The 13,346-nt window shown below is 41.8% G+C and overlaps 1 protein-coding gene across 2 annotated transcripts in view; it reads left to right on the forward strand.

The window, feature by feature from the left end:
- The window catches only part of LOC141193906 (high affinity choline transporter 1-like), a 30,171-nt gene extending 17,600 nt beyond the window's left edge, over nucleotides 1-12,571 (forward strand). The window contains exons 5-8 of one of the 2 annotated variants that reach the window (XM_073662182.1): nucleotides 4,071-4,214; nucleotides 8,755-8,908; nucleotides 9,092-9,309; nucleotides 11,499-12,571. In XM_073662182.1, the coding sequence (XP_073518283.1) occupies nucleotides 4,071-4,214; nucleotides 8,755-8,908; nucleotides 9,092-9,309; nucleotides 11,499-12,017 (1,035 nt within the window). In that variant the 3' untranslated portion in view covers nucleotides 12,018-12,571. The remainder of the gene's footprint in view (nucleotides 1-4,070; nucleotides 4,215-8,754; nucleotides 8,909-9,091; nucleotides 9,310-11,498) is intronic. The other variant, XM_073662183.1, reaches the window with a different exon arrangement.
- Nucleotides 12,572-13,346: the final 775 nt, after the last annotated feature.

A 13,346-nucleotide genomic window follows, 5' to 3' on the forward strand; every position in this document is an offset into this window, starting at 1 on the left:
ACACCTTCTCATTTAAAGATTTTTCTGTATTTTCATGACTATGAAAATTGTACATTCACACTGAAGGCATCAAAACTTTGAATTAACACATGTGGAATTATATACTTAACAAAAAGGTGTGAATCCACTGAAAATATGTCTTATATTCTAGGTTCTTCAAAGTAGCCACCTTTTGCTTTGATGACTGCTTTGCACACTCTTGGCATTCTCTTGATGAGCTTCAAGAGGTAGTCACCGGAAATGGTTTTCACTTCACAGGTGTGCCCTGTCAGGTTTAATAAGTGGGATTTCTTGCCTTATAAATGGGGTTGGGACCATCAGTTGTGTTGTGCAGAAGTCTGGTGGATACACAGCTGATAGTCCTACTGAATAGACTGTTAGAATATGTATTATGGCAAGAAAAAAGCAGCTAAGTAAAGAAAAACGAGTGGCCATCATTACTTTAAGAAATGAAGGTCAGTCAGTCCGAAAAATTGGGCAAACTTTGAAAGTGTCCCCAAGTGCAGTTGCAAAAACCATCAAGCGCTACAAAGAAACTGGCTCACATGAGGACTGCCCCAGGGAAGGAAGACCAAGAGTCACCTCTGCTTCTGAGGATAAGTTTATCCGAGTCACCAGCCTCAGAAATCGCAGGTTAACAGCAGCTCAGATTAGAGACCAGGTCAATGCCACACAGAGTTCTAGTAGCAGACACATCTGTACAACAACTGTTAAGAGGAGACTTTATGCAGCAGGCCTTCATGGTAAAATAGCTGCTAGAAAACCACTGCTAAGGACAGGCAACAAGCAGAAGAGACTTGTTTGGGCTAAAAAACACAAGGAATGGACATTAGACCAGTGGAAATCTGTGCTTTGGTCTGATGAGTCCAAATTTGAGATCTTTGGTTCCAACCACCGTGTCTTTGTGCGACGCAGAAAAGGTGAACGGATGGACTCTACATGCCTGGTTCCCACCATGAAGCATGGAGGAGGAGGTTTAATGGTGTGGGGGTGCTTTGCTGGTGACACTGTTGGGGATTTATTCAAAATTGAAGGCATACTGAACACGGCCTTTCTGGCATAACGGGAAAGTGAAAGAAAAATGCATAGCACAGTCCTTATACCTATGGGGATCCGGCCGCTCAGGATACAACTGGGTTCAGCACAGTTTAACAGAACACTTCTCTGGAGGTGTCACCCCCAGACCCACTGAACACCTACTGACTCAAAAGGCTGGCTATTTATACACTAGACCCCACCCTAGGGTGGAGATATGGTGAACAGGCTCCCACCCACTCTACAGCTGTTTACATAAAACCTAGCCCATTAAAAATGGTCAATTAACCCCTCTCAGAAACATGTTTCAGCAGGCGTGACTGCCAAAACATGTTGGTCCTGCTCATATCCGTGACCTGTGTTATGTACTGTATGTGTGGCGCCCCTGAGGGTTCAGTCGCCACAGAGATACTGCACCTCACCCCGAGGTGTGGTGTCTCCCTTCTCTCAGGTAAGGAGGGAGTGCTGCACGGAACCCCAACCACCAACATCCAACACAACACTGCTCCAGGCCAGCAGGAGGGGCAAGATGCAATGTAGTTTTCTGCTGAGCCCTGGCCCTGGCTGGTGTAGGGGGGAACCCAAAGGTAGGGGGAACCAATAGTGGGTGTGGGTGGAGGAAACAGATACACGGAGCACATATACAGTAAGTATATAATAGGAAGCCATATTAGGTCCAGTACAGTGGACAGTTCTAGTGAGAGCTGTTCAAAGTAACAGTCCGGGAGCAGAGGCTCAGTCAGAGCTCTGCTCCACAAGTTAGGGCCCAGGATAGAGGCCCCGGAGGGGAGCAGGGAGCAGGCTCCATTCTACTTAAAGGATCCCAGGGGGGTACGACGCGTGCAGGACGGCCCCGCTCCTGCCAGGTGATCAGGAGGGATCGGTTGCTACACTCAAAACCCCAGGGGGTCAGGTTGGTCCCGGATCCGACGTACAGGTAGGACTTCAGCATACCCGAGCGGGAATGAGAGTGAGCAGCGTAGGACCACTGTGAGAAGGACCGAGTGTGGAAAAGGTCAAGATAGGTACATATGAAAGTGGGGTTCCACCAGGCACTCCTAAATTCGCTGAGAAAGGACTGAACCCCTGCCCGGTGAACGCAGCGCGACGAGGGAGGCCTTCACCTGCTAAGTGCATTTGTGAATTGCCTAAGAACTCTAAGTAAAACCTTGGAAGACTGCATCGAACAGTCTCTGTCTGTTTCTTCACCGGCATCACCGATCCTCACTGCACTACAACATCCAGCACACCATTCCACCATCTATCTATCTACACTGCCCTGAGGCCCGCTCCACCTGTGGGGAGCTGTACCATCCTTAGCTGCCTTGTCACCTGCCTCAGAGGACTGCTGCAGCGCTGGTGACCTTCACCAGACACCACAGGTGGCGTCACGAATTTCTCTGAACTTTTAGTAGTAATCGCTACACCCCTTTTGTGCACTGTCCGCCCTGGGCCAGCCACCTTGATATATATACTGTCCCCAAACAGTAAGGCCCCTGGGGGCGCGACATATGCACCTTTTTAACTTAAGAATAAATGTGAAGTTTTAACAATAGAAAAGGACTTATATTTCTCTGGAAATCTTTTTTTCAATTCTTGTACATAGGAGCAGTATTACATTAGTTCTATTCTTGTACATAGGGGCAGTATTATAGCAGTTATAGTCTTGTATATAGGGGCAGTATTATAGTAGTTATATTATTGTACATAGGAGCAGTATTATAGTAGTTATATTCTTGTACATAGGGGCAGTATTATAGTAGTTATATTCTTGTCATAGGGGGCAGTATTATAGTAGTTATATTATTGTACATAGGAGCAGTATTATAGTAGTTATATTCTTGTACATAGGAGCAGTATTATAGTAGTTATATTCTTGTACATAGGGGGCAGTATTATAGTAGTTATATTCTTGTACATAGGAGCAGTATTATAGTAGTTATATTCTTGTACATAGGAGCAGTATTATAGTTGTTATATTCTTGTACATAGGAGCAGTATTATAGTAGTTATATTCTTGTACATAGGGGGCAGTATTATAGTAGTTATATTCTTGTACATATGAGCAGTATTATAGTAGTTATATTCTTGTACATAGGGGGCAGTAATATAGCAGTTATATTCTTGTACATAGGGGCTGTATTATAGCAGTTATAGTCTTGTATATAGGGGCAGTATTATAGTAGTTATATTCCCGTGCATAGGAGCAGTATTATAGTAGTTATATTCTTGCACATAGGGGGCAGTATTATAGTAATTATATTATTGTACATAAAAGCAGTATTATAGTAAATATATTCTTGTACATAAAAGCAGTATTATAGTAGTTATATTATTGTATATAGGGACAGTATTATAGTAGTTATATTCTTGTACATAGAGGGCAGTATTATAGTAGTTATATTATTGTACATAGGGGGCAGTATTATAGTAATTATATTCTTGTACATAAAAGCAGTATTATAGTTAATATATTCTTGTACATAGGGGGCAGCAATATAGTACTTATATTCCTGTACATAGGGGCAGTATTATAGTAGTTATATTCCTGTACATATGGGCAGTATTATAGTAGTTATATTCTTGTACATAGGAGCAGTATTATAGTAGTTATATTATTGTACATAGGGACAGTATTATAGTAGTTATATTCTTATACCTAGGGGGCAATATTATAGTAGTTATATTCCTGTATATAGGGATAGTATTATAGTAGTTATATTCTTATACATAGGAGCAGTATTATAGTAGTTATATTCTTGCACATAGGAGCAGTATTATAGTAGTTATATTCTTGTATATAGGGGCAGTATTATAGTAGGTATATTCTTGTACACAGGGGGCAGTATTATAGTAGTTATATTCTTGTACATAGCGGCGGTATTATAGTAGTTATATTCTTGTACATAGGAGCAGTATTATAATAGTTATATTCTTACAGATGGGGGAGTATGAAAGTCCTTTCAAAGTAGTTACTGTATAATTTTGTCCATTGGTTTGCATTAACTATAAGCTCTGTATGTTCCCATCTGCAGTGGATCTGTATACCATTTGCACTTCTGAACTCTGCTACTAAGAGTATTACAGAAACAGCTGTCCACAGCTTTTTTCAGGATCCGTGGCTTGGAAAAATTGATATACAATATATCGGAATATGGATAGATGATATTTTGTATCTGGTAAGATTCATTTTATAAAATTCTTAACACTACCCTTTGGTGTGCATGGTAATAATGAAAACATTTGTAATATATTACTTTTTTAAAGAAAAAGGGAATCTATCAGCAGGTTTTTGCTATTTCGTCTAAGAGCAACATAATTTAGGGGCCAGAGAGTCTAAATCCAAGGATGTGTCACTTGCTAAGCAACTTGCTGTAGTTTCAATATAAATAGGCCCCAATTCATCAAGCTTTCTCACTAAAAAAACAGCGTAAAAGCTTTGAAAAGTTGCAACATTTTGACATAACTTGGAGTTGCGCCAAAATTTTGCAGTTTTCACAGCAGTTTTTTCCAGCTCTGTCAAAATGGGTGGGACAGGGGCATGGTGGTGGCTTCACAACACAGTTTGTTGAATTTATGACAGGCTGTCTCGTTCCTTACACCAGAAATCTCACTCCAGTCCCAGACTGGAGTAATATTTTTCTGGTGTGACGCCTCTTCATGAATCAGGAGCATTTGACCACGCCTCTTCATCAAGACCAGAGAGAAAATCAGTGAAAATAGGGATTCTATCCAAACTGCACCAAGCAGTCCAGTAAGTCACACATTGCTGGCGTCAGGGGCTCTGCACCTACATCATGCTGCTCTCAGATTCTATAGCAAAAACCCACTGACAGATTCCCTTTAAAGTGGTATTACAGTATTTAAATATTGATGACTCGTCCTCAGGATAGGTCATTATTATGTGAGGTCAGTCACATTGTTATTTAGATATTGTTTGGCAATATTTTATGCACCTTCTATGGTTCTGTTTTACACACTACCTATGTGCATACTTTGCTGCTTAATTTGGACTGTATTGGGCACTGTTATATGCACACCCTATGGATGAGTTATTTATTAATAATTTTGCACTGCAATGTGCAACTTTTAGAACACTATTACATGCACTCTCTGAGACTCAGTTGCTGGTACATTAGTAGTCACTGACTGTTATTTGTACAGTGGCATGTAAAAGTTTGGGCACCCCGTTCAAAATACTGTTATTGTGAACAGTTAAGAAAGATTAAATGATCTCTAAAAGGCCTACAGTTAAAGGTGACACATTTCCTTTGTATTTTAGACAAATATATATATATATACAGTACAGACAAAAAGTTTGGACACACCTTCTCATTTAAAGATTTTTCTGTATTTTCATGACTTTGAAAATTGTACATTCACACTGAATGCATCAAAACTATGAATTAACACATGTGGAATTATATACTTAACAATAAAGTGTGAAACAATTGAAAATATGTCTTATATTCTAGGTTCTTCAAAGTAGCCACCTTTTGCTTTGATGACTGCTTTGCACACTCTTGGCATTCTCTTGATGAGCTTCAAGAGGTAGTCACCGGAAATGGTCTTCCAACAATCTTGAAGGAGTTACCAGAGAGGCTTAGCACTTGTTGGCCCTTTTGCCTTCACTCTGCGGTCCAGCTCACCCCAAACCATCTTGACTGGGTTCAGGTCTGGTGACTGTGGAGGCCAGGTCATCTGGCGTAGCACCCCATCACTCTCCTTCTTGGTCAAATAGCCCTTACACAGCCTGGAGGTGTATTTGGGGTCATTGTCCTTTTGAAAAATAAATGATGGTCCAACTAAACGCAAACCGGATGGAATAGCATGCCGCTGCAAGATGCTGTGGTAGCCATGCTGGTTCAGTATGCCTTCAATTTTGAATAAATCCCCAACAGTGTCACCAGCAAAGCACCCCCACACCATCACATCTCCTCCTCCATACTTAACGGTGGGAACCAGGCATGTAGAGTCCATCCGTTCACCTTTTCTGCGTCACACAAAGACACGGTGGTTGGAACCAATGATCTCAAATTTGGACTCATCAGACCAAAGCACAGATTTCCACTGGTCTAATGTCCATTCCTTGTGTTCTTTAGCCCAAACAAGTCTCTTCTGCTTGTTGCCTGTCCTTAGCAGTGGTTTCCTAGCAACTATTTTACCATGAAGGCCTGCTGCACAAAGTCTCCTCTTAACAGTTGTTGTAGAGATGTGTCTGCTGCTAGAACTCTGTGTGGCATTGACCTGGTCTCTAATCTGAGCTGCTGTTAACCTGCGATTTCTGAGGCTGGTGACTCGGATAAACTTATCCTCAGAAGCAGAGGTGACCCTTGGTCTTCCTTTCCTGGGGTGGTCCTCATGTGAGCCAGTTTCTTTGTAGCGCTTGATGGTTTTTGCAACTGCACTTGGGGACACATTCAAAATTTGCACAATTTTTCGGACTGACTGACCTTCATTTCTTAAAGTAGTGATGGCCACTCGTTTTTCTTTACTTAGCTGTTTTTTTCTTGCCATAATACAAATTCTAACAGTCTATTCAGTAGGACTATCAGCTGTGTATCCACCTGACTTCTGCACAACACAACTGATGGTCCCAACCCCATTTATAAGGCAAAAAATCCCACTTATTAAACCTGACAGGGCACACCTGTGAAGTGAAAACCATTTCCGGTGACTACTTCTTGAAGCTCATCAAGAGAATGCCAAGAGTGTGCAAAGCAGTCATCAAAGCAAAAGGTGGCTACTTTGAAGAACCTAGAATATAAGACATATTTTCAGTTGTTTCACACTTTTTTGTTAAGTATATAATTCCACATGTGGTAATTCATAGTTTTGATGCCTTCAGTGTGAATGTACAATTTTCAAAGTCATGAAAATACAGAAAAATCTTTTGAATGAGAAGGTGTGTCCAAACTTTTGGTCTGTACTGTATATATACATACTGTATTTTCATTTTTTACATTTTAAAAATTACAAAAAGGAAAATGGGTCGATGCAAAAGTTTGTGCACCTTGCATGGTTAGTACCTAGTAGCGCCCCCTTTTGAAAGTATCACAACTTGTAAACGCTTTATGTAGCCAGACAAGAGTCTTTCAATTCTTGTTTGAGGGATTTTCATCCATTCTTGCTTGGAAAATTCTTCCAGTTCTGTGAGATTCCTGGGTCGTCTTGCATGCACTGCTATTTTGAAGTCTAGCCACAGATTTTCAATGATCAGGGTACTGTGAGGACCATTGTAAAACCTTCAGCTTGCGCCTTTTGAGGTAGTCGATTGTGGATTTTGACGTGTGTTTAGGATCATTATCCATTTGTAGAAGCCATCCTCTTTGCAACTTCAGCTTTTTTACAAATCGTGTTATGTTTGCATCAAGAATTTGTTGAAATTTCATTGAATCCTTTCTTCCCTCTACCCGTGAAATGTTCTCTGTGCCATTGGCTGCAATACAACCCCAAAGCATGATTGATCCACCCCCATGCTTAATTGTTGGCAAGATGTTTTTTTCCTGAAATTTTCTACCCTTTTTTCTCCGCTCATACCTTTGATCATTGTGGCCAAAGAGTTCTATGTTAACCTCATTGGTACAAAAGACTTGTTTCCAAAATGTATCCGGCTTGTTTAGATGTTCTTTTGCAGACTTCTGACGCTGAATTTTATGGTGAGGATGCAGGAGAGGTTTTCTTGTGATGACTCTTCCATGAAGACCATATTTTTGCAGGTGTCACTAAACATTAGAACAATGTACCACAGCTGCAGAGTCGGCTAAATCTTTCTGAAGGTCTTTTGTAGTCAAGCGGGGGTTCTGATTTGCCTCTCTAGCAATCCTACGAGCAGCTCTCACTGAAATTTTGCTTGGTCTTCCAGACCTTCTCTTAACCTCCACTGTTCCTGATATTTGACATTTCTTAATTACCTTTCGAACTGAGGAAAGGGCAACTTGAAAAGGCTTTGCTATCTTCTTGTAGCTTTCTCCTCTTTGTGGGCCTCCACCATTTTCATTTTCAGAGTGCTAGGCAGCTGCTTAGAAGAACCCATGGCTGCTGTTTTCTGGCATAAGTATAGAGGAGACTGGGTTTTTAGAAAGCTGGGGAATTTGCATCACCTGGCCTTTCCTAACATTGATAGTGAATAAGCCATAACCCTAACACACTAATTAAGCTCTGAAACCTTGGTCAAAGTTATCTGTGCGCACAAATCTCCAAGGGTGCCCAAACTTTTGCATTGGCCCATTTTCCTTTTTGTAATTTTTAAAATGTAAAAAATGACAATAATTTTTTTTTGCCTAAAATACAAAGGAAATGTAGAGATCATTTAGAGATCATTTAGTCTTCAACTTGCTTAACTATTCAAAATAACAGTAATTTTGACCAGAGGTGCCCAAACTTTTACATGCCACTGTAAGTAATCAAGCGGACGTCAGAGAGCAGCTTTCACTTCCACTTGATTACTTATACGTCTGAAGGCGGGGACAGTGACGCCAGCGCTGATGGTTGCAGGGCTCGTGTGACATAACATCCTCACATGAGCCCTGGGAACGCGAATGCCGACACCGCTGGAACAACGCCGGCACAGGGGGTGAGTATAAGTGTTTTTATTTTCACGGGGGCAAATCTTCAGAATGAAAAGAGTTTGTCCTAGTAGTGGACGTCCCCTTTAAGTTAAACTAGCTAAATCTTAATTGTGATGGATATATTCATGTGTACGTTTTCTTTTTTTAGAGCCTTGGTAGTATTACATGGCAGATATATTTCCAGAGGGTCTTATCCGCTTCTACTACAACCCAAGCAAAAGTAATGTCCGCTCTTGGTGCCGTGGGATGTGTGGTACTGGCGATCCCATCGGTATTAATTGGTGCTGTAGCGGCTTCTACCGGTAAATACTAATGATAACATCATTGTTTAGCGCTACTCTGGCCTTCACAACAGTTGATTGGTCTATGGCTGCCGTGGTGGTCACCCAAGAGGCTTGAGACCCTTTTTACTAGGGCGGATGATTGGCCAAACAAATGTCTATAGGACGTTATTCACCAGTTAACCTTTTTTTTCTATTACGTAGATTGGAACCAGACAAGCTATGGATTGCCCTCACCGTATGTTAGAGGAGAAGCTAGTATGATCCTACCGATTGTCCTGCAGGACCTGTGTCCTCTCTATGTGTCCGTGGCAGGTTTAGGAGCGGTGGCAGCAGCTGTCATGTCATCGGCGGACTCTGCTCTCTTGTCATCTAGCTCCATGTTCGGATACAATATCTATAAAAGGATTCTCCGTAAAATGGTAATTTTTCACGAGCATTTCCTCAATGGTTTTATTGTCACCAGCACACAAATTTATAAGTATTTATAAGTCTCTTTGTACCCTTCTACGCATCCTGCTTGAAAGTCGGTGGAGATAGAATACTCTGCGACCATTCAGATAATGAGAATGACTACACCAGTAGAGGGGGGAGTGGGCTGACTCTGTAGAGGCAGTGACCATTTGCTTAGAGTCTATTAGTGAGGGCAGGGCTCAGTATTATTGGGCAAGTATCATGATATGAGGAGGACCATCTTGCAGTGACATATAGTATTATAAGGCTAAGTGCAGAATTGTCTGGATTTTTAACATGATTGCTATAGATTGATATTTATTTTCGGAGTAGATTTCACTTTTTTTCTATAGAAATCTGCAACAAAATTTGATGTAAAATAATAAAATATTAGGTGAAAATAGCTACCACTTCCAGTTTCAGCTTAAACCTATTGGCCCAATTTTGAGCTCTTACAAAATATCACAGTTGTCAATTTCTGACATTGGCATTTAAGTGGGGTGATTACCAGTGCACACTGCCTCCCATTGGTTCCCCGCGATGCGATTGAAAGGCACCAATGGGCTGTGGCCGGAATCAGGGGTCTGCTGAAGGCCCCAACCGCTGCCATTTTGGCTCTCCTGTGAAGGTCATCCACAGGCTGGGCTTCACAAGAGACCGAGATTAATCTTATATACTGCAATACTATTGTAATAAGATGGCCTCTGAGAAGACTAACAAAATTGTTTCAAAAAGTTGTTAATAATTTTTATTTATTTTTTTTAATCTAAAAATTCTAATCACTTCCTTTTATTAAAAATAAAGAATTTATTGCAGGTTTCTATAGCAATGCAGGGAGGGACACCATTTAAATTCTACCTCCATGAGCAAGAAAGATAGAACCGGCCCCTTAAATTGACCACCACTGATTAGGGTAATCCAGGCAGCCTTAAAGGGATAGTCTCAAGATATTAAATTGCTTTAATTGAAATCATTGAAAACAAGCAAATTTGTAATTGACTTGCCCTTTCTATCTATGGTCATTCTCTTACAATGATAGCTTTTATTTCGCATTTTGTACAGCTGGTTTCCAAGGAACTCAGCCTCCTGTTGCTGCCCAGACTCTAGCTAAGGGTATGTACACATGTTCAGGAGCTGCTGTGGGTTTGACGCTGTGTGTTTATGCAGCGTCAAAACCGCAGCGGCTAAATGTTACAGCAGAGTGGATGGGATTTCTAGAAATCCCATGTCCACTATGCGTCTCTGTGCACCTGCAGATCACCCACGGAAACTTACAAGCTGCGCATCTTTCAGACCCGCAGCATGTCAATTTCTCTTGTGGGTCCGCATGTGGACTTTCCCCATAGACTAACCTCTGAGGAAAGTCCGCATGTGAAAAAATTAAATAAATGGCGCCGCTCATTTGCATAATGAGCGGAAGCCACGCGGCTATTCCGCACTGTCGGGGCCGCAGGCGGCTCCTGACCGTATGCACATACCCTAATTGTGCACAGTAGCTACATTCCAGGAGGGAGGTTAGCACCTAAAATCTCAACCTCCTCTTTCCAGCCCATTGATTTCTATAACGCAGTAATGTGCTCACCTCCCTTGCCCCTCCATCAAAGCTCCTGACACGCTGCTGTTATAAATCTTGCAAATTCACCAGCCCCACAGCATTAGCTTCTCCCAGAGCAGCTCTCCTAATCATGGCTCTCACTTTCCTGAACCATGTTCTTGTTCAAATGCCCTGTTATCTATGTGTAAATACTGTGATAATAGTGTAGACTTTAGAACTAACCACTGATAGCTGAATGTGTTAGCACTTGTGCTAAGCTTTGTAGTTCTACTAATACTACTGCTCTGAGGAGACTGTAAGGAGACTGCAATAGCTCTGAGCTGCTCAGTAGACTACTTTAAAATACCCCTTTAATAGACCTAAAGTAAGAGGGATGTCTGTTTAATTTAGTTTCCATCACACTACCCCAAGGGCAGTAAAGAATTTTACATGTCCCATGTTTTTGAAGAGCCACCTGCTTTCTTCCTTTACAGGTCCCATGGCTGTAGGGGCATTGTCTTCACGCTGATGATTATTACTATGAATCTCTTTCACTCCTGTGTATATTTTCTGGCAAACTTCTTGAAAAAATGTTACCCTTCCTAATGTATTTATTATTTGCAGGCCTCACAAACAGAAGTGATGGTGGCCATGAGGATTTCCACCATTGTGTTGGGAAGTACAGCAGCTGGGTTGGCTTTCTTGTCTAACTCCATCTACGACCTATGGTTCATGTGTGGGGAGATGATCTATGCTTTGGTTTTCCCTCAATTGTGTTGTGTTCTCTTTGTCCCAAGAACTAACACTTATGGTTCAGCGTCCGGTTTCCTCCTGGGGTTCGTATTGAGAATACTGGGAGGTGTGAACTCCATAAACATTCCACCCATCATCCACTATCCCTGGTGTACACTTATCAATGGAGCCTACGTCCAACTCTTCCCTTTCAAGACTTTCACCATGCTGGTGGCTTTAACTACACAGATTCTTGTATCTTACATCTCAGAATTCTTATTTAGAAAATCACTACTGCCGAAACGGTGGGATATCTGCAAAGTATTTGAAGCAGAGGATGCGAGTCGCCCGGGAAAGGAAGAGCTGGTGGGTTTCCATCTCGAGAACATAAGTAGCAATGAGCATGAATAGGTGGAAACTTCAAGGTCCAAGATAAACTCTACCCAATATTGCAACAACATTCATTTCTATTGCACAGTATTATAAGTACTTGACAATCTGCTTACTGATCGAGCCCTGTGTTTCATGCGAACGTTAACAAAACTAACTGTACAGCGGGTAAAAAAGGGTCTGGCTACTACTTTTTTATTGATGGCCTATTTTTAGGATCGGCCATCAATATATGAATGGTGGGGTTGTGACACCCGGGACCCCCGATGGACTGCCGGATCACAGCTGCTCCGTCAAAGCTATAGTGGCCACGGCCGGGTACTGCAGATCCACCCCCTACTCATTTCAATTGAATAAGGGGGGAATCTGCAGTACCCAGCCGTGGCCACTATAGGAATAACGGAGCTGCTGTGCATCTGAGAACGTTCATCCAGCACCGGTAACAGCTATTTGGCAGGGGTGCAGGGTGTTACACTCCCACCGATCAGATATATATACAGTGGGGGAAATAAGTATTTGATCCCTTGCTGTTTTTGTAAGATTGCCCACTGACAAAGACATGAACAGTCTATAATTTTAAGGGTAGGTTAATTTTAACATTGAGAGATAGAATATCCAAAACAAAAATCAAGAAAATCACATTGTATAAATTACATACATTTTTTTGCATTTTCCAGTGAGAAATAAGTATTTGATTCCTCTGGCAAACAACACTTAATACTTGGTGGCAAAACCCTTGTTGGCAAGCACAGCTGTCAGAAGTTGTTAGTAGTTGATGATGAGGGTTGCGCACATGTCAGGAGGAATTTTGGTCCACTCCACTATGCAGATCATCTCTAAATCATTAAGATTTTGAGGCTGTCGCTTGGCAACTCGGAGCTTCAACTCCCTCCTTCTATGGGATTAAGGTCTGGAGACTGGCTAGGCCACTCCATGATCTTAATGTGCTTCTTTTTGAGCCACTCCCTTGTTGCTTTGGCTGTATGTTTTGGGTCATTGTCTTGCTGGAAGACCCAGCCACAGCCCATCTTCAATGCTCTTGCTGAGGGAAGGAGGTTGTTGGCCAAATCTCGCGATACATGACCCCATCCATCTTCCCTTCAGTATGGTGCAGTCGTCATGTCCCCTTTGCAGAAAAGCACCCCTAAAGTATAATGTTTCCCCCACCATGCTTCACGGTTGGGACGATGTTCTTAGGGTTGAACTCATCCTTCTTTTTCCTCCAAACACGTTGAGTTAATGCCAAAGAGCTCAATTTTTGTCTCATCTGACCACAGCACCTTCTCCCAAGAACTCACAGAATCATCCAGGTTTTTATTGGCAAACTTCAGACGGGCCTGCACATGTGCC

This window comes from Phyllobates terribilis, unplaced genomic scaffold (assembly GCF_046119375.1).
Source record: "Phyllobates terribilis strain yellow unplaced genomic scaffold, ASM4611937v1 Scaffold_2__4_contigs__length_985480577, whole genome shotgun sequence".
NCBI lineage: Eukaryota > Metazoa > Chordata > Amphibia > Anura > Dendrobatidae > Phyllobates > Phyllobates terribilis.